General features: G+C 38.5%; 1 protein-coding gene across 1 annotated transcript; it reads left to right on the forward strand.

Moving 5' to 3' along the window:
* The first annotated feature begins 340 nt into the window (after positions 1-340).
* LOC103132141 (uncharacterized) lies at positions 341-20,913 on the forward strand. The gene is made up of 9 exons (XM_016667172.1): positions 341-1,040; positions 4,061-4,111; positions 9,134-9,769; positions 10,047-10,088; positions 11,308-11,592; positions 14,518-14,616; positions 16,665-17,852; positions 17,936-19,561; positions 19,923-20,913. Exons 1-9 carry the CDS (start codon positions 1,022-1,024, stop codon positions 20,489-20,491), a joined length of 4,515 nt encoding a protein of 1,504 aa, XP_016522658.1. The 5' UTR covers positions 341-1,021; the 3' UTR covers positions 20,492-20,913.
* Positions 20,914-21,128: the final 215 nt, after the last annotated feature.

Below are 21,128 nucleotides of genomic sequence, written 5' to 3' on the forward strand. Positions count from 1 at the left end.
TGGATTTTCATTATACAACCAAATCATCACATAATAACGTTTCCCCTACAATCTGTTCAGCTTTTCCCTCTTTAGCTGCAGGAGCAACGACCTGCTGCCCTGAGCTGATGCACAAAATAACCCAGTGGAGGAACAAACCTCCATCCTGATTTTACATCCACGTCCTCTCACTGTTCTTCAGCTACTAGTTATTTATCTTAAAACACTTAATATATTAATTGCTTAAAGGGTTAAATGTCAAAACTAAAACTTGAATTTGACTACAAATAATAATTCATTACACTAGTGAAGTTATATTAACAAGGTTTTTAGGAACACTTTAGTTAGATGTTTATAAAGAGTAGAAAAAGATTTTAAGTTATTAAATATTAATTAACATTTTGCAGATTTAGTCCATTAACAGTGTAGCTTCTGTTATTCTGCTGTTTGTTGAGAGAATAATCCAATCCAGGTTTTAAGAGTCTAGGTCTTGTAGTTTTGGAATTAGAGCAGCTGTAATGTGATCCAAAAGCATAAAAATTGCTGAAATTGGCTTTTATTGAAGTTTGACAAATCAAATAAAGATTTCACAAATCACAAACATGATTTTAAGTATTCTGCTATTAGCTGAGAATAATTCAGTCCAGGTTGGAAGATTCTAGATGTTTTTTTTAACTACAACGAGATTAAAGATGCTGAAGAGAGTGAAAAATTAGGTGGAATCGCCCTTTAGCCATTTTCCGAATTGCAAGCTGCAATTGGACACCAACTTCGTAGTTGAGCCTTTGTGTCATTTTGCAGTTTGATTTGTCTAACATTCAGATGACATTTTTACTCCTAAAAAATTAGTTTATCACTGAAATGTGACCTGACAACAACACTACTATCAGACCAGGAAGTACAGAACATTCACATTTCCTAGAGTTTGTTGGAGTCATTTTTAAATAAAATTAAACCTGTAATTGTACAGTTTTTTTATATTTTGCAGATGATTTAGAATCAGAATAAGTGGAATCTCTGAAACTTCCTGCTCACTAACGTCATGGCGAGATCTCCTTCAGGTGAGTAGCATTTTCTAAAGGCAGCAAGCTTTTTGTGATGAAATGGGTGCATTTCTGCTAGGTTTGTTTCTCTATTGTTATTTTGTGAATCTGGTTCTGTTCAGTGTTCTGTTTGATGCTTCCATGACACGTTTGGTTTAGGGCTGCACTGATTGAACTTTTCTGGTCGGCTGCAGATTACCAATCTTTTAAAAAGCCTAACTTATCAATTACAATTTTGGCCGATGCCATGTTCTTGTCTGAAATGTTGCTCAATATATCATGAAAGTTGGTGAATTGGAAACAGTGGGGTGACTGTTGTTAACTGTAAATGTGCAGACATGACCTGGTCGGTCGGTTTGTCAGTCAAACTTCTCTCACGGGAGAAAAGAAAAGCACAGTGGTTGATTTTTAGACCTTTGTTGAGATTGATAACTTTGGTAGTTAAGATTGGCTTCACATGTAAAAATCAGCCAATCACAGATCTCCCAAAACTAAGGAAATCGGCACCAATAAATCGGCTGTCTGATATATTGGTGCACCCCTAATTTGGATGTTTTTGCATAAAAAACAAAACAAAACACGATGGCGGCTTTGATCCAAAATGGCTGACTTCCTGTTGGGTTTTGGCCATGGCTCCAAGAGACTTTTCTGTAGGTCCTGACGATATACACATGTGTACCAAGTTTCATAATTCTGGGTTAAAGCATGGCTTGGGGCTGATTATTTAAAGTTTTTTAAAGGGCACTGTAGACGAATTAAGCCACGCCCACCAGAGGTTGTTGTGGATTCCTGTCGTGGGGTGCATAAGGATTGATCACAGTGAGTTTGATGTAGCTCAGATAGAATCTGTGGAACGTAGAGCCAAACGTATGGACACGGCGGTACAGGTCACTTCGCCACACCCACCTGCTGTACCAAAACCAGTAGGTGCTGGAAACCACATCATACCAACATGTCTTCTGTATCTGGACACAGTATCATGTTGATTAGGTCAAAGGGGTCAGACAGAGACCCTTCACAGTAAAACATGACACTCCCTGTTCTCAGGGGGCGTGGCTTAAGTGATGTCATCATTTGACCATTGGGTATTGTAGGGGACCCGATGATGATCAATCACTGAAAGTTTGGTATCTCAGTGAGTTTTTATGTAGAAGATATGAGTTTCGTGTTTTATGGCGAGTAGGCGAACTTTGACCCCTGGCAACGCCCCTTCAGCATGCACAAAAACTCACTGCTTTGATATCTTTGATTCGGACAAGCCTTATGAACAATCTGACCAAGTTTGAACCTGATCAAACAAAATCTCTAGGAGGAGTTAAATCAAATACAGAGGCTGTGAACGGCCAAAACGGCATGAAAATCAGAACAGAAATGTGTGGCATTGACTCAAAGGCTTTCCTGTAACCTGTCCAGGCAGTGCACAGGTTGTGTTGTCTGGCTTTTCAGGTGACTGTTCTGTCACACAGCAGCTGGAGTTTGGCTCCTCTGCTGTTTTTACCAACAGTTTTCTGAGCCTCTGTCATGTGATCTGTGTGTCTGCTAAGCTTAGCTGCTATGATTGCTGGCAGGAGCTTCAATGTTGTGGAGAGACAGGTTACTGACTGATAGTTGGATGGGACTGTTGCCTTCTGGGGGTCTTTATCAGGACTGTTTGGCCCTCTGTCAGCCATTTTGGGAGGGAGATTGCCCATTTATTGCCATTTTCTTATTTGACTGGGAGACGTCAGAGTTCTCAGTTTGTTTGCTCTCATCCTATCACAAGGTAGGAGGCTGTTACTGGTCTGGCCTAAGGACCAACTCTGGATAATATTACAAGCCTGCTATATTTATCCTGTGAGACATTTGGCTCATGCAGCCTGGTCTCTGCTTGTAGCCAACTGCAGGGATCATATTCAGCTTTAAATTCACATGCAGTAATGGAGGCTGCAACTTTAATATGACTGTTAACTCACAATGTTTGATATGGTTTCTTACTTAAAGCTTAATCATTCAGGTATTAATACCATTTCTACAGTTGAAATGAAAAGGGATTTAGAAGCTTCAATGATAAAAACTAAGATCAGTGGATTGTTTTCCTGGATCATCTGCAGACCCTCGTCCGTCTCCTCAGATGGTCAACATAACATTTCTGTTTCAATGTGGTTTGAAATAAATGAACTGAGCATCCAGGCCTCTGTCTGCTGTTGGTCTGTGATGCAGCAGGCAGTCGCTGCTGTGTTGGAACGAGTTCAGCTGACAAACGACTGGAGCCAAGCTTGGCAGGCCTGCAGCACCACAGACACCCTGACATGATGCCGTCTGTGGTGGGGGGAGGGAAGGGTCTCAATGTAGAGGAAGACTGCTGTAACTTTTAACTTTTTATATGTTATTGAAATAAAATCATATAAATATGTCAACTGAAATATAGATGCTGTTGGATTATTATCAGCAACCATGATGCTGTTGCAGCAGATTTGTTGGTTTTCTATCCATGACATAAATCTTTTTTTCCACCACCTCCCAAACATGACCGGGCCGAGACCTGCTAACTTTACCAACCTGAGATGATCTGAGTTAGCATTACAATCCAAAGCAGAAGTTTGGCTCAGGTTGAGCCATTTGGAGACACCTGGAGACGGACAGCAGACACTGGGAACTGTACGGAGATATATAATAAATATAAGCTTTGTTTAAATATGCACAGTGTACAGCTCAAACACAAACCCAACCCGAACCGTTTGATCCGTATTACCAGCAAAAGCCAATCTAATCTGCAGTCCCCTCACTTAACAAAATAGACACACAATACAATTTTAAAACAAGACAGAAAATACAAAGTTATGTCGTGTGAACCAGACTTATTACTTACTACAGGTTACTTTTTATTCACCACACACACACACACACACACACGCACACACACACACACACGCACACACACACACACACACACACACACACACACACACACACTTTTTTCTTTTAATCAGGTTCAAATCTGAAAGGTTTTACAGGAATATATTGATCTCATTAATGGGTTTCTCTTTTTGTCTTGACAGATGTGCAGCCTTTAAAAAGAAGCAGCAGCTTTGAATTTTTACCACCTGACAGTGAGTTTTGCTTCTCATATTTATGATTTCAAACTTACATATGGAGACCCAGGGCCAGCCAAAGGCAAAAGCAAACTAATCAGCCGCATAGTTACTAAGCCACTAAGGACCCCCACCCCAAGTGGAGCTTATTTAAACATTTTTTAAGTAATTATTTCTATGTCATTATAATAATAAAAATACACAATTTCATTGTAAAGTTGTGATTTGTTTTTACAATATTGTATATTTGACGATGCATGTAGAAATTGTTATTTTTCGTTACAAAAATAAAATAAAATTGCTCTGGTGGACACTCAGACAATATCCAGAGCCGCAGACTGGATGCGATTCTTGCCTAGATTTGCAGTCTGGCGGCAGGTACTGGAGTTTACCAGTGGGTTGGAATCCATCTTGGAGAAGTTACCAGTCCGGCATTAATCTGGATTATCAGAATGAACAGAGAGGCACTGGGAGACGTTAGGGCAGACTTCCCTCAGATAATAGCACCTCATCAGAAACTGTTTGCATGGCTTTGCACACACATCTGATGGCTACAGATACATTTCCCTGATGTCACTGCCTTTGCTGACTCATGTCTTTGTCTATTATCTGAATGTTGTACATGTGCCAATTTTTCCTGATGTGTCATTTTTTTGCCCTGTCTAGTTTATTATTATTTTAGACGTGGAGTAATCATTACTTTACGGATACTCTGATCACCCATGAGGGCCGACGACCTGGATTAGCTGTTAATTTTTCGCTTTAGGTATAAATGATACTTTGTGATCTGGCAAAATGAAAAAAAATGATCTGGCAATAAATTCACCTAATTTAGACATAAAACATGCAAAACACTTGCAGGCAAAATACAGCAGCTGTTCAGCCAAATGGACTGAAAAACCTGCAATCAGTAAAATAATATTTAACAGTAAGGCTCTCAGCCATAAATAATACAGGAGCCAAATTAATGACTGCCTGTATCAAATAATCACATTTCAGTCAAATTTTATTTGTATTGCTCCTTTCAGCAACAAGGCATTTCAAATCGCTTTACATCATAAAAACACAAGAATACAAAGTCATAGAAACACAGTCAACATTACATTTTGCACATCAGACTATTGATTAATGTTTCATAATTATGTTTCCAAAGGAAATCCAAACTGCTGGTTTTTAAGTCCAGATTTAAAGGCACTCAGTGTTTCAGCTGTTTTTCAGTTTTCTGGAAATAAATGCACCACAATTATGTTCCAGATTTGTGGTGCATTGAAGCTGAATGTTTCAATGCACCTGGACCAGAACCAGAACCAGAACCAGAACCAGAAGACCTGAGAGGTCTGGAAGGTTGATACAACAGCAGCAGATCTTTAACTGCTCAGTGATTTATAAACTACCAACAGTAGTTTAATACTGGACACAGATATGGAGGGAAATGGCACCAGCAGTGAAATCAACTCAGCAAGAACCCTGGCATCATGTTTCAGCTGAGAAACGTCTTCTACTTTCACTATCACTGTGAGGAGAAGCTTTTGATAAAAAACAAGTGAAATAATGCCTCCAAAAGGATCCAAGACTGATACGAGACCGGATGAGGAGTTTGTATCGCTTACTCAAGTGAAAGAGTTTCTGAGCCAGCAGAAGGAAATGTACACAGAGTTGCTTCAACAACAACAGAACAAGTTCAAAGGCTTTGTTAAAATCATTATGGACACTACAAACACCAGACTGGACGAGCTGACAGGAGAGCTGCAGGACATTAAAACCAGCCTGCAACTAACGCTGCAAGGAAGAGGAGGGCGGAAGTGACGCAGGACTTAAAAACAGACGTCAAAGAAGCACATCGCTTTTCTTCGTTATGATACGTTGATCACCCATCCCCGCTCGAGTGCCCCATAATTACCCAGTGACAGTTGAAGGGCACCAGGAATGCGGTCTGCATCAGTGATGGCAATAATTAGCCAGATACACAAACATTACCATGGCAACAAGCACAGCTGATGCGCAAAGAAATGGAAAAGCTTGCTACGGATTATCAGGATTCTTCTTTTTTTCCACAAGTATTTCTATAGTCACAAATTCAAACACATTATCCATAACAGTCTTTGTGAGTTATATTTATAGAAACTCCTGGATCAAATATAGAAATATTCAATAACTGGATGGAAGAAAAATGTATAAAAGTTAATCAAAAATTGCATTTATCTGTGGGGGTTTGAACATTGGTCTTCTAACTCCAAATAAACACAGAATGACAGAAGAATAACACCATGTAAAGTCTAAACTCACCAGGCCCAGTTGCATTACTGTACAACCTTCACTGATAATATTTTTACAAATGTTCTTGAAAATAGTATAACTAGTGGAATATTAATAAATGACATAATTGATCAGTCACATAATTGTTCGCAGTCTGACTGTAACTGCAAAAAAACTGATCAAAACATCAGATCACAGTGCAGACGGGTTCAGTCAGAAGAGTCTTTGAAGGCACGAAAAGCCGATTTGATGACATATGATTGGAGATTTATAGAATAAATGATGTGAATTCAGCATATGAACAATTTTTAAGAATATTTAAAATTACTATATGATTGGAACTGCCCAGTTAAGGAAAATAAGAATAAAAGCAGACAAAAAAATGAGCCGTGGATTACAGAAGGAATATAAAATGCATGTAAAAAGAAAAACACATTTTTTAGGGAATTTATGAAACATACAACTTCTGAATCAGAAAACAAATATAAGAAATATAAAAATAAGTTAACTAATATTTGGATTATATAGAAATATGGGTGAGAGTTTGCACTAATGTGTAAATTGAGGCTAACGCACATCAGTGTGTGGAATGGATGTATATATTTAGACATGGAAACCCAAATAAAATGGAAAATTAACCTATGTCTTTTTTATTTTTTATTTGATTTAATAATGAGAGTCCATCTTAAAATATTGTATGAGTTTATTGGGTAGGAGTTCATAAGTTCTTACTTCTTCCTACTCCTTTTCAAGCATGTTAAGATCATTGTGGTACAAAAATATGTGTCCTTTGCATTCCTTGTTTTTGTTTGTGATTCTACACTTCTATCATGTTCGAAACCAATTAAAAATAAAGGAGTGTACAACTGGGTGGTGTCCATCTTCCTGGTTCTAGTCATCATTAGAAAGCTTTCAGAGTCTGTAAATAACTCAAAATGCCTGAGCAGACCCGCTCATGGTTTTGTCACATTTACCAAACAGCACCATTCTTCTCATTAGGATGAACGAATAAAACAATACATGAGTTAAGAGACTAACATTTTAATTTCAGATTGCATCATATATTAAGTTGAGTCATTGTAGGGCGATTTCAGGTTCGTTAAATGGGTTAAATGGTCCTTGGCCTGAAAAAGTTTGAGAAACATTGCCCGAACCAAAACTCAATTAGTTATTAGTTCTACACCAGGGTTCCCCAAACTACGGATTCGGTCGGCCTCCACATTTGGTCCCCTGAACAATACCAGAGAGCATCAAAAATTATTTTTCATATATCGTATTTTCCGGTTTATATGTGGATTTTTCTTCAACCACCAGGGGGCTCTTTAGCAGGAAGTGTGTCCTGTAAACTGTGGGTGTTTTGTTTTGCATGGCGCATTGCTGCCATCTGTTGGACTTTTAGGGAACTGCTTGACTTTAATGTTATTTAATCAGTTTGGTTGTTTGCTAGCGGTGGAGCAGATGAACACATGTCTGTTATGAACGCCGCATTCCAGGTCGAATTCCTCGAAGCAAATAGCAGCTTATACTTCAAAATGAGCCTTTATGTTAACACATGAATTCCTCAGATGTTAAAGTTACTGAACCTCAAGGGGATATATACTAGTCAGTCCCAGTGACCGCTTCACTCACGGTTTTTTCCCCATGTGCTTTCTGGGTAAAAAATGAAACGCAAAACAACCCCCCCTCCCTCCTCCCTCAACAGTTTCAACAACAACCCCCCCCCCCCCCTGTCAACAATATCCGGCAGGGTGTGATAAACTTTTTCTGTTAAAATATCACCCTGGCCCCCCACCAGACAAGGGAAGAGTTATGTGCCCCTCACAGAAAAAAGTTTGGGGACCACTGCTCTACACCTTGGAACTAAAGGAGTAGAACCTTAGTTCTAAACCTAATCCCTGACCCAAAAACAGCGTTTCCCCTTGAGGGGATCAGGCTTCGGTCCCCTCAAGGAGCAGGGGGTCCCCACAACGTGACAATGTGTCTGGAAGATAGTCCCCACAAGGTATTAGATACTTCGTACACGCACACACACACATGTTTGTCTGGCTATCTTTGTGGGGACTTTCCATTGACTTCCATTCATTTCTACAGCCTAAACCTGACCGTTACCCTTTTCCTAACCCTAACCATCACATACCTAACCCTAACCCTACCCAAAACTCAATTCACATCTTAGCCCTAACTATAACCCCTGACCCTAAAACAGGGTTTCCCCTTGAGGGGATCAGGCTTCGGTCCCCACAAGGAGCAATTGGTCCCCACAACGTATTACAAACAAATGCGCACGCACACACACACGCGTTTAGATTCTGGTGTTTTTCTATGATGGGCTGCAGTTGTCTCTCAACACATCTTTTGTTAACTAGCATCATGTTCTCTTCATGGATGTAGTTGGTATTGTTAAATGCACATGTTCTTATTCAGGAGTTCTTGAATGTAGAGCATGTGTGTTACTGAGTCGGAGTTTGGAGGATGACAAGAGCAAAAAAAGTTGATCTAGAATTAAAATGCAGTTTAAGGAAAAACGATTCCATAAAATGTAAAAAAAAATATTTAACATCTAAAATTGAAGTCCTGTGTTGTCTTTTTTTGTTTTTTTAAGATCAGTAAGTGGTATTGTTAAAAAGGAAATTTTAAGTTTTTGCCATCGTTTGTAGTTGACGTCATTTTTCCTTCACAGATAACACTAACTTCTAAACTGCATGGAAAAACAAAACATTTACTTTAATGTCTCCTAAGTATTTTCCTAATTCAGTGATTAACTTCCTGTTTCTGTAATTTCAGTGTCTGAGCTCAGACTGGTTCTGCTGGGAAGCAGATGGTCTCAGAGGAACTCAGTGGGAAACTTCATACTGGGAGTGGATTGGTTTAACTATGAAGCTCAGTCCTGTATGAGACTCAGTAAGGAAGTGGAAAACATGAAGATATCTGTCATCAACACTCCAGACCTTCAGTTTCCCACTGCAGACAGCCTGACTCAGTTTATCACAGACTGTGCTGAGGTCTCTGCTCCTGGGCCTCATGTGTTCCTGCTGGTTCTGCAGCCTGAAGACTTCACTGAGGAGAAGAAGAACAGGATCTACAGAGTCCTGAAAGCCTTCAGTGATCGATCATTTGATCATTCATTCGTAATGATTCAGAAACCCCGGTGGATGTCACGCTACGACCTTCTGCAAGATTCTAGAAACAAGGCTCTAATTAAGGAGCTGATCAGAAAATGCAGATACAGACACTTAAAGATGGAGGAAACTGACCTTCCAGAGCTGCTGAGTCGGTTTGGTCAGATTGTAAAGGAGAACGATGGAGAACATGTGAGATATGAAGAGTTTGAAGAAGCAGGAAGCAGCTTGGAGGATTTTCATCAGAACCAGGGAGGAAAAGCAGCAACAGGTTTTATTACAGCTGCTGTTAAATCTGCTGGTGAGTTCAGAGACTGAGATTAATGATAAAACTTTGAGACATCATTTATGTTTATTTTACCCTTCATAACATAGCAGGGGTACATCCTGTATGTTTTAGTTCTCTCCCTGGTGGTAGTAATCTCCTCAGCAAGTCAATGTTCTTCTTAGGCCTTCTAATGGTCCATAATTTAATGCAGGTGTATTAAACCAGGAAAAGAACTGAAACATGCAGGATGCCGGGCCTTGAGGACTGACTTTGGGTACCCCTGTAATACAGTAATGTTGTGTTTTTAAAGGTCTCAGTGCTCAAATACCTGGAACACATCTACCATGTGAAGGTGAGTAAAGAGTTAATGAGTCACTTCTCGACACTCACAGCTGAGGATAATCTGCTAAATAAATTTACATGCATGTAAAATGCTCCCATAAAAAATTCAAACATGTATGGTAGATCAGCTGATCTTGCAGAAAGAGCCCACATCAACCCGGCTGACGAGCAAAGATAGGCAGAAGAGATAATGGTGGAAGGGAAACAAAATAAATGTGTAAGAAAACTCAACTAAAGAGGAAACATGGAGTTTGGTGGTCAGTTCTTCATTATGATGGTTCTCATGTTAATGTGTGAAGAATCTGCTGAAACTTTTGTTGTTTATCACCAAACAGAAGACAGAAAAACGTGTGGAGAGTTGTTAGAAAGCTCAACCCATCATGCCTCCAGCATGGATCGACTGTATAATGAATAACTGTTAACATTGAATCAGTAAGTAGAAAACAAACTGGACTTCATCTCTTTTTCATGAAGATGTTTGACCTATCATCCAAAAGGCTCCTTCAGTTCTGAGTATAGTTGGAAGCAACAAGTTTATAATTTGCAGTGAGATCAGTTTCACTGTGATGTGACAAAATAAAAGTTTAGCTGATCACTGGGGAAACTGAACCTAATTAACAGAAGTTTTCTGAGTGAGAAGTTGTCTTTGTTCTTCTGACCCTACTGAACCACTCCATCCAAGGACACAGGTGCAGCCCAAGCTGTGAAGAATCTGTGCAAAAGCTGTGCTTTCTTTGTTAAGCTGATGGAAAGTCCCATGTTTTTGTAACTGGTAAATATTAAAAGTGATGTACTTCATTTTTTCTTCCTTCTCAGATCAGCTGAGAGTTTCAACGGTCATTTCTTTTCTATGACTCTTGAATAAAATAATCACAGAATGCATTCTGTGATTATTCTTGATTTGTTGTTAATTGGAACAGCGTCTCATCAAAATAATATTGATTAACAATTCTCCTTAACATAGGTCACAGTTTAAACTTGAAGTTCTGTTCATTCTGATGCTGAACAGCTCAGAGTCCATCCACTGTTTTCAGCAGACACAACAGTGATTCTAATAAACTGCAAGATTTGGAGACTTTTCCAGAAATAATGTACATTAGTTGAACTTTGTCTCTCCATAAAATTTAAATATTCTTGTTATAAATGATGTTATTATAATTTTAACTGGAGCTTTGAGATGAATTGAAAATGTGTGAATAATTATTACATAATTTTCTGTTTTGTTGCAGCATCTGGTTTTAGGATCATGATGTTAGGAAAAAGTGATGACAAAAAGACTAAACTTGGTAATTTAATCACTGGAGAGGAGGAATTTCATCAACACAAACTTTCCAAAACCAAACACAGTGTGGCCTCCTGTGGAGAGTGGAGAGGAAAACCAGTAACAGTGGTAAAAACTCCTGACATGTTCAGTCTGACTGTGGAGTCTTTCATAGAAGAGATGCAAAGCTGCATGAGTCTCTGTCCTCCTGGACCAAACGTTCTGCTGCTGGTGGTGAAACCTTCAGACTTCAGTGAGAAGAACAAGAANGCAAGAAGCAGCTTGGAGGATCCTCATCAGAACCAGGGAGGAAAAGCAGCAACAGGTTTTATTACAGCTGCTGTTAAATCTGCTGGTGAGTTCAGGAATTACTCCGACAGCATTTATGTTTATTTGATCTTTTATGACACAGTAATGTTCTGTTTTTAAAGGTCTCAGTGCTCAAATACCTGGAACACATCTACCATGTGAAGGTGAGTAAAGAGTTAATGGAGTCACTACTCAACTAAAGAGGAAACAAAAGTGATCCAACTTTTATCACTAAACAGAATATATTAAAACTCCCTAGAAGTGGGGAGAAAGTTAGAAAGCTCAGTATCACTTTATTTGAAGGGGTGTGCATAAGACTGACATGACACTTTCATAAATATGACAAAAAAAACACCTGTTATAAACATGAAGTCTTCAGGAATATTTTATGACTGTTGTCATTAAATGTCACAGGCAGAGACTCAGCTTATCTGCAATAGTGTTAAAATGACCAGATCGTAACGAGCAGGTATGCTGAAATTAAATGATGGCGATAGAAGACATGAGACAGATGGTGGAGGTTTGGCTATAGTTAAAACACGACAACTTATAGCAGAGCGATGATCTGGGATCCTTGCAAAGATTAACTCTTGGGAAACGGGTTAGTGAAATGCTGAGGACTTGAGCTGCTGAAATGGACGATGTAAGCGAGAATTCGTGTCTTGTTTAATCGATAAAAGTCTGGAACGATTGTACCGAGATTTGCCATGGAGGAATTGATAGTTAACTTCACGTTCCGTCGCCAGCAACTGAACAGCGTGTGACGCCTCGAAGCTGAGCCAAACTCCTTATTACTGAATGATTAATACGTTCTCGAGCAGAGTCAATTGGTAATCTGACTTGTATCATCACACAGTCAAAGACAAAATAGTCTTCTGGTTGAGAACAAGTTACCCGATGATGAAGCTGAGATAGAATGCGGTAACCGAGACCACCCGAGACAATGGGCTGCATGGCTCTCAGTAGCTGAGTGCGCATACGACTGCTGTTATATGAATGAGAAATCCCTCTAGGGTGCCCCGACTCCAGACGAGTTTAACATGAGGGCATTGGCTTATGGGGGCAGAAGGTACACTGCAGAAAAACTACTCATATGAGGACATTTCTAAAACGTTCGATAACGAGGGTCCTACACTCTTCAGCGGGCTACAGGCTACTAGTCGACGAGCTGAAGGTGCTACATTTGTATAAACTTTCTTGAAATGCTTCTCAAGAAACAAAAGAAATATTTAAAACAAAAAACAAAAAGTCCATCTGACAGAGTTGACACAGAACTGAAGTTGGTGACAAACTAGTGAGTAAAATGAAAAACTTGATACATGTGAAGTAATGCAATTCATGTAAAATACATTAAAATGAATTAATTGCACATTTAAGTGAGATTTGACAACAATTTCACTGAAAGAGTCACAAAAACTGACGGAGTTGACGAAAAGCCAAACTACCTCAATTTATATGACGTTATTCTGAAGGAGGCCATATTGTAGCTCATCAGGTCCATTAAATCTCTACAGTAAACTAAAATGAAGCTTTTATTTCACAAAATGTTATCAAAGTTTTGTAAATTGTCAGTTATGGAGTTGACACATCCTGGTTGTGACAAACAACTTAGGGAAAAAGAAGAAGAAAAAACTAAAGAATAACTTAAGCTAACCAGAGCTAACTAGCCCTGTTAGCAAAGGAAGAGAAAAGACGACATCATGGGGTCCTCAGAAGTTCTGGTGCCCCCCAATAATGCCTGATTTTTTTACTTTCTTTTCATGTCTGACGGTGTTGAAAAAAACTAAGGACAAATTCAATGGAGTTGGGAAATATATAACAATGATTTTTAATTNGATGTTGGTAACTTTATAGAGAACAAGGACATCCAGGATCTCCTCCAGATCTGTGGAGGAAGATATTTAGTTCTGAACATCAGAGACAGACGGCAGATCAGAGGACTGATGGAGACGGTGGAGAGAAACAGAGAGAAACTGGTCAGTTACACAACTAAAACATTATTATGGGGCCAAATGGAGGAAAAACTGCAGCTACAGACTGAACTTCGGCAGCTTAAAGGAACAAGTCCTGACACAGGTAAAAACTTCATGACTAAAAATAAACTATTTTCTAGATGCTTTCATCCTTTTTGCTACTTTGTGCAGTTCTTTTATGATGTCCAGTTTTTAAAATGCTTTATATGCAAACTGTTCTTGACTTTATCTGAAGCATTAGTTTCTACAGCAGAAGATTCTTTAACACAATAAAGTTCAAAACTGTTCTTTAAATGCTATTTAATTCAATAAGAATAAATCAAAACAAAAAGGATTTTGAACAGGGACAATCCCATTGATCAGAGAATAAATACTTTCCTTACCAACATATTTCATAATGTTTATTATAAAAGATTTCTAAACACAGAAGATTTAACCTTATTTTGTGAAATGTTTGATTTAATCAGGTGGTCTATATAAATAAGTTTCCTAAAATGCAACAAAGGTGTCAGTTTGTTAGCACTTACCTATTATAAAAGCATTACATTAATATATTACCAGTAAATTAATGAAATTGTTTTCTGATTTCACAGAGCCAGACTGCCTCAGGATTGTTCTTGTCGGGAAAACTGGCTGTGGGAAGAGCTCATCAGGAAACACCATCCTGGGAAAACGGGAGTTTAAGTCCAAATCAGTTCAAAAGTCAGTGACTAAAAACTGTCAGAAAGCTCACGGTGAGGTGGACGGTCGTCCTGTCGCTGTGGTCGACACTCCTGGTCTGTTTGATTCAACCTTGTCCAATGAAGAAATCGGTGAAGAGATGGTGAAATGTATGAGTCTCTTGGCTCCTGGTCCTCATGTTTTCCTGGTGGTTTTGCATATTGGTAGATTCACAGAGGAGGAGAAGGAGACTTTAAATCTCATCAAGAAAGTTTTTGGTAAAGATTCTGAGAAATTCACCATCATCCTTTTTACTGGAGGAGACAAACTAGAACGTGAGGAAATGTCCATTAGTGAATTTATTGCACAATGTGATGATTCCTGTAAGAAGCTGATCTCTGACTGTGGAAGAAGATACCATGTGTTCAATAACTATAATGATCAGAATCGATCTCAGGTCAGTGATCTGATCAGAAAGATCGATGACATGGTGAAGGACAATGGAGGAAGTTTCTACACCAACGAGATGCTGCAGGAGGCTGAAGCTGCTATAAAGAAGGAAATGAAGAGAATCCTGAAGGAGAAAGAAGAAGAGATGGAGAGAATGAAGGAGGAGATGGAGAGAAAACATGAAGAAGAAAAACAACAAATGAACAGAAAACTGGAGGAACAGAGAGCAGAAATAGAGAGAGAGAGAAAACTGAAAGCCGAACAACTTGAGGAAATGGAAACAAGAATCAAAAAGGAACAAGAGCAGAGAAAGAAAGAACAGGAAAAAAGAGAAGAGGAGGAAGAACGACAGCAAAAAGAGTGGGAAAAAAAACAGAAAGATTTGGAGGCTCAAATAGAGTTAGAATCAGAAGAAAAGGAGAAAATCAACAGAAAACTGGAACAGAGCAGAAAANACATTGTTGTGCTCACATGACCCAGGTTAGTTGAGTCAGGTATTTGAAAAAAATATATTTTGTGTATATTTTATTAAAATTTTGTGCTTTATCCATAGGACCTGTTTTGTCCCTATTCTCAAGAATCACTGTACATTAAATTATGGAATTATGTAAATATATTATTTAATAAAACACTGTAAAACTGTGTCTGTTCATCAATGTTAATATAAAAATGATCAGAATCATTTCTATCAAATAAAAATATTTTGCTCTTTATTCAGAAATGCCCCAAAACAATTAAATAATCACATCAAAAGTTAGAAACGCTCTCTTTAGTAATTTATTGAGAAAATGTGTCAATGGCAGATATTAACTTAAAATACTTTGTAGAACGGCACTTCAAAAAGTTCGGTCCATTCACCTTTTTTTTAAATTTTTTTTTATTCTAGATCACAACTCCTAATGTTAACAAATCACATTGATTTCAAAGTCTCAAGAAAGAGACAGAGGAAAAAAATTATAGAAAAAAACTAAATTAATAGAAAAAATAAAAATAAAGGTAATTGAATAATAAAATAGAAGGATTAAAAAGTAAGACATGTTAGGGGGCTACAAACTAAAAATCTTTCATTAATTCATACAATTTTACTGCATTTAAATTCTGCATCTTTTTTAGACAACTCTTAAAAAAAGAAAGTTCATTTTTAAGAGCATTGATTGAGAGGGAGCATTTTGCATAAAGACATTTATGGATATATTTTGTTACAATAATCAGAACATTGACTAAAAAAATTCCAGATTTTCTTTTCGGTCCATTTGTATTAGCTTACTGGCACATATTCCACATTCAATATGGCGGACGCTGTTACGTATCGCAGCAACGGGCCGACCCGCTCCATGACGCGTCTACGTATTTATGTCTATGGTTCCGCCTCCCGTTTGTTCAGACTGGGATGATTGTGCGGTTCGTCCGTACAGCTGCACTTACAATGTAAGCATCAACACTCAGCCACCTGCCGTGTTCAGTCTCTCCGCTTACCTGTATAAATCCTTCTTCCCGCTGTCGCTCTGAACCAGCAGCTTCGGAGCAGAAAGGCTGCCGAACTCCCGGCATCGCTCCGGTCATTTTAAGGATGTTTATTGGTCCCCCGAAAACGATGAAAACCCGGGGATTATCACTACTCAATAAAATCCCCACGGGCCGAACCTGAAAACTGGACATTATGCAGCTAACGCTTAGCTTTCGTCAACAACTCAGAGGTGGAAGTGAGAGCAACGCAAATAATGTTCCGGCCGGAACGGTGCGCTAAATAATAAAACATACGAAGCTTCGAGGCAGGTAAATTTTCCTGGAGGAATTTTAATAATCGAGGTACTCAAATTGCTCGAGGAATCGTTTCAGCCCTAATATTTTGTATTAAATGCTGTGACCATTATAATTTTTTTCAGAGTTTTAAAATATGTGTGATTAATTGTATGTCTCTATTTTATGACAGCAGCTGGTGTCAGGATCGTGATGTTGGGGAAAAGTGAGGATAAAAAAATAAAACTTGGTAATTTGATCACTGGAGAACAAGAATTTATTCAAAGACGTTCCCCAACCAAACACAGTGTGGCCTCCTGTGGAGAGTGGAGAGGAAAACCAGTAACAGTCGTAAAAACTCCTGACATGTTCAGTCTGACTGTGGAGTCTTTCATAGAAGAGATGCAAAGCTGCATGAGTCTCTGTCCTCCTGGACCAAACGTTCTGCTGCTGGTGCTGAAACCTTCAGACTTCAGTGAGAAGAACAAAAAAACCCTGAAATTCATCTTCAGTTTGTTTGGTCAAGATGCCTTCAGACATTCAATGATCATCTTCACACATGGTATTGAAAGAAGTTCCTGTGTCAATGACCTGATCAGGCTGGTTCAGGGAAGATGCTACAACATGAATACTATTGATTGTAGTCTGTTAATGAATCAGATTGAGACGATCATAGAGGAGAGCAGAGGAGCATTTCTGACCTTCAGAGACGAAACCAGTAGATCCCAACAGATGAAACCTCTGAACCTGGTTCTGTTTGGGAGGAGAGGAGCAGGGAAGACGTCAGCAGCCAAAGTCATTCTAGGTTGGCCAGATCTTCCTTCAGAGTGTGTCAGAAACAATGGGGAGGCGTTTGGACGTCGGGTTTCTCTGGTGGAGCTGCCTGCCTTGGGTGGAAAAGCTCAGCAGGAAGTGATGGAGAAATCCTTCAGGTGTGTCTCCCTCTGTGACCCTGAGGGTGTCCACGCCTTCATCCTGGTCCTAGTTGTGGATCCCCTCACTGATGAAGACAAGGGAGAGTTACACACCATCCAGGACACATTCAGCTCCAGAGTCAATGACTTCACCATCATCCTCTTCACTACGGAGTTAGATCCTGAACACCCAGCTGTTGTTAACTTTGTACACAGAGACAAAGACATCCAGGATCTCATTCAGAGCTGTGGAGGAAGATATTTTATTCTCAACATCAGAGACAGACGGCAGATCCCAGATCTGATTCAGAGGGTAGAAAGTACAATTGTTGACAAGAATAGACCAGATGTTTACACATCAGAGACATTTTTAAAAGTGCAAATAAAGAAAAACTTACAGCAAGGTCAACACATCACCAAACTAGAGGCTGAAATAAAGAAATTCAAACAGGCAGAGATGAATCTGAGTAAGTTCTGGATATAAAGCATCATATTTCTGACTAAATGACAAGTTCAATGCTGCAGTAACTGAATCTTCTTTATATTACAGGTGCTGAGTCAGATCAGAGCTCCAAGTCTCTGAGGATTGTCCTACTTGGAAAGACTGGTTGTGGAAAGAGCTCATCTGGAAACACGATTCTGGGACGCAAAGCCTTTAAAGCCGAGTCCAACCCCAAATCAGTCACAAAACGTTGTCAGAAAGAAGAGTGTGAGGTGGACGGCCATCATGTTGCTGTGGTCGACACTCCTGGTTTGTTTGATGACAGTTTGACCCACGAAGAAGTGAATGATGAGATGGTGAAATGTATGAGCCATTTGGCTCCAGGTCCACATGTTTTCCTGCTGGTGATACGGATCGGCAGATTAACGCCTGAGGAGAAGGAGACAGTAAAACTAATAAAGCAAGGCTTTGGGAAAGGTGCTGAAAAGTTCACCATAATACTTTTCACCTATGGAGATACACTGGAAAATGATGATCAAACGATTGAAGAATACATAGAAAAAGATAAAGATTTCTTTGAGAAGCTGATCTCTGACTGTGGAGGAAGATACCATGTATTTATTAACCGTAAAAAACAGGATCGATCTCAGGTCAGAGATCTAATCAGAAAGATCGACACCATGGTGAAGAACAATGGAGGAAGTTTCTACACCAACGAGATGCTGCAGGAGGCTGAAGCTGCTATAAAGAAAGAAACCGAGAAAATCCTGAAGGAGAAAGAAGAAGAGATGGAGAGAATGAGGGAGGAACTTAGGAGAAAATATGATGAAGAAATGCAAGAAATGAAAAGGAAAATGGAAGAACAAGAAGAAAAACTAAAACAGGAGGCAGAAAGGAAACTGAAGGAAATGAAAGAAAATATTGATAAAGAACTTAAAGAGAGAGAGAGAGAGCACCGAGAGAGAGAGAGGGAGAAGAGGGGAAGAGAATTAGAGGACAAAACTTATCAACAGGAATTAATGGAGCAACTTGAAAAGCTGGATAAACAAATTCAGTCAGAAAAAGAAGAAAAGAAAAATGTCAACAAAGAGCTGGAAAGGATAAGAAACGAAAAGGAGAAAGATAAAGAGGCCTGGGAAAAAGAACGCAGAGAATGGTGGGAAAAACAAAAAGAAGAAGAGGAGAAGAGAAAACAGGAGGAGCAAAGAAAACTGAGAGAACTTGAAGAACAGTACAAGAAGGAACATGAAAGATATGAAGAGGAAAGAAAGAAAGAGGAACAGACCAGAAGAGAAGAGGAGGAAAAACAACGTAAGATTTTAGAGGAAAAACTGGAGAATGTTCAAAAGGAATATGAAGAGAAAGCGAGAGAAGAAGCTGTCAGGTCCAACGAATTCCAGGAGAAATATAAAAAGAAGTTTGAAGATCAGAAGAAAGCACATGAGGAGCAAATGAAGGACAAAGATGAGAAATACGACCTGTTGAAGGCACTGGCGACATATAAGGAAGCTGAAAAGAGGAAAAAATATCAGACAGAAATTCATAAATTAGTGAACTGTGTTTCTAAGAAGAAAGGAAATCTGACAACAGTCAAAGATTTACTAATAAGACAGGAGCAGGAGTTAAGGCTTAAAGAAACAGAAGCAGAAAAAGAAGAACTGCAGAAAAATCATGAAATTGAAATCAGTGAACTGCTAGAGAAACTTGTTAGAGAAGCTGAAACTCCATCATCTTGTTGCATTTTATAAGGAGGATTGTTTGATCTAAACTGGACATTTGTTTTGTGTACATTTCAGTTAAAATATTAATTTTTACAACCTAAACTGACAAACGTTCCTGGTATCAAAGATTGATCAGAGTTGGGAATTAGCGGTGCTTCTTATGCTAAGTTTATACTTTAAATCAAACTGGAGAATGATGTTTCCTTCTTCTAAAATTTAACAAACTGTTTAAATAAAAGAGAAATGGCTGGTTTTTCTGACTGTGTTCTAGAAACCAGATGTTTATTTAAATTGTGTTGGTGTCAAAGACTTCAGGATTTGTTGTTTTTCTTCTCATTGCATCTAAAATTAATGCATTTATCTGTCATGTAAAGCAGTGGTCCCCAACCCTTTTATTACCGCGGACNAGTGGGAAAAAAAACAGAAAGATTTGGAGGCTCAAATAGAGTTAGAATCAGAAGAAAAGGAGAAAATCAACAGAAAACTGGAACAGAGCAGAAAAGAGATGGAAGAAAAACGAGAAGAATGGGAGAAGGAGAGGAAAGAGTGGTGTGAAAAACGACAGAAAGAGGAAGAAGAGAAACAGAAGGAACTAAAAAACCTTCAAGAAAAATTTGAGAAGGAAAAAGAGGAATATGACCAAAAGAAAATGGAACTGGAGAAAGGAATAAAAGATTTAGAGGGAAATCACAACAAAACAATAGAGGACATGAAGAGGAAACATGAAGAGGAGGCCAGAAAACAAGCTGAAGAGTTAAACGACTTTAAACAGAAATATGAAAAAGAACTTGAAGCTCTGATGGAAAAGCAGAATGAGGAACTAAACACTCTGAAGAAAAACCATGAAGAAAATATCAAAATAAAGGAGCTAAAACAGAAACAAGAGGAAGAATTGAAGCGTTTGAAAGAGAAGTGGGTTGTGAAGAATTGCACCACATCTTGAGCGTGTTAACAGCTCAACTCATTCTCTCATTATTAGTGATTTTAAAATGGTTTCATGTGTATTTGAGTTTAGACTTAAACTGGAAACTTGATCACTGATGGATGCCAGCTGGTGTTTGTATGGCTAAATAACTGATTAACAGATTCTGTATCAGCAAATACATTCTAACCATTTTTAATTCACTATGGGATGAACATTATAAAGGTGGAGGATCTAATAATTCTGCAGGTCTAACTGTTTTGCTTTGAGCTGATATTAATATTACATAGTTAATGACACTGGGATGACAAATATCTGTCTTGAATGATTCTTGAATAATGACAGATGTGACAAGATAGATATTTTTTGTCTAACATCTTGGTGAGATATTTTAATTTTCAAAACACTGAAATAAAAAATAACTTCCACTTCATTTTTATAGATTCTGAAAGAAAAATATCTGGATTTTGTTTGTGAATACCCTTATGAAAGGAAAATATTACTGGAAATACTTTCTAATACATTACATTATTCACAAACAAAATCCAGATATTTTTCTTTCAGAATCTATAAAAATGAAGTGGAAGTTATTTTTTATTTCAGTGTTTTGAAAATTATAATATCTCACCAAGATGTTAGACAAAAAATATCTATCTTG

Source organism: Poecilia formosa, unplaced genomic scaffold (assembly GCF_000485575.1).
Source record: "Poecilia formosa unplaced genomic scaffold, Poecilia_formosa-5.1.2 Scaffold933, whole genome shotgun sequence".
NCBI classification, from domain to species: Eukaryota; Metazoa; Chordata; class Actinopteri; order Cyprinodontiformes; family Poeciliidae; genus Poecilia; species Poecilia formosa.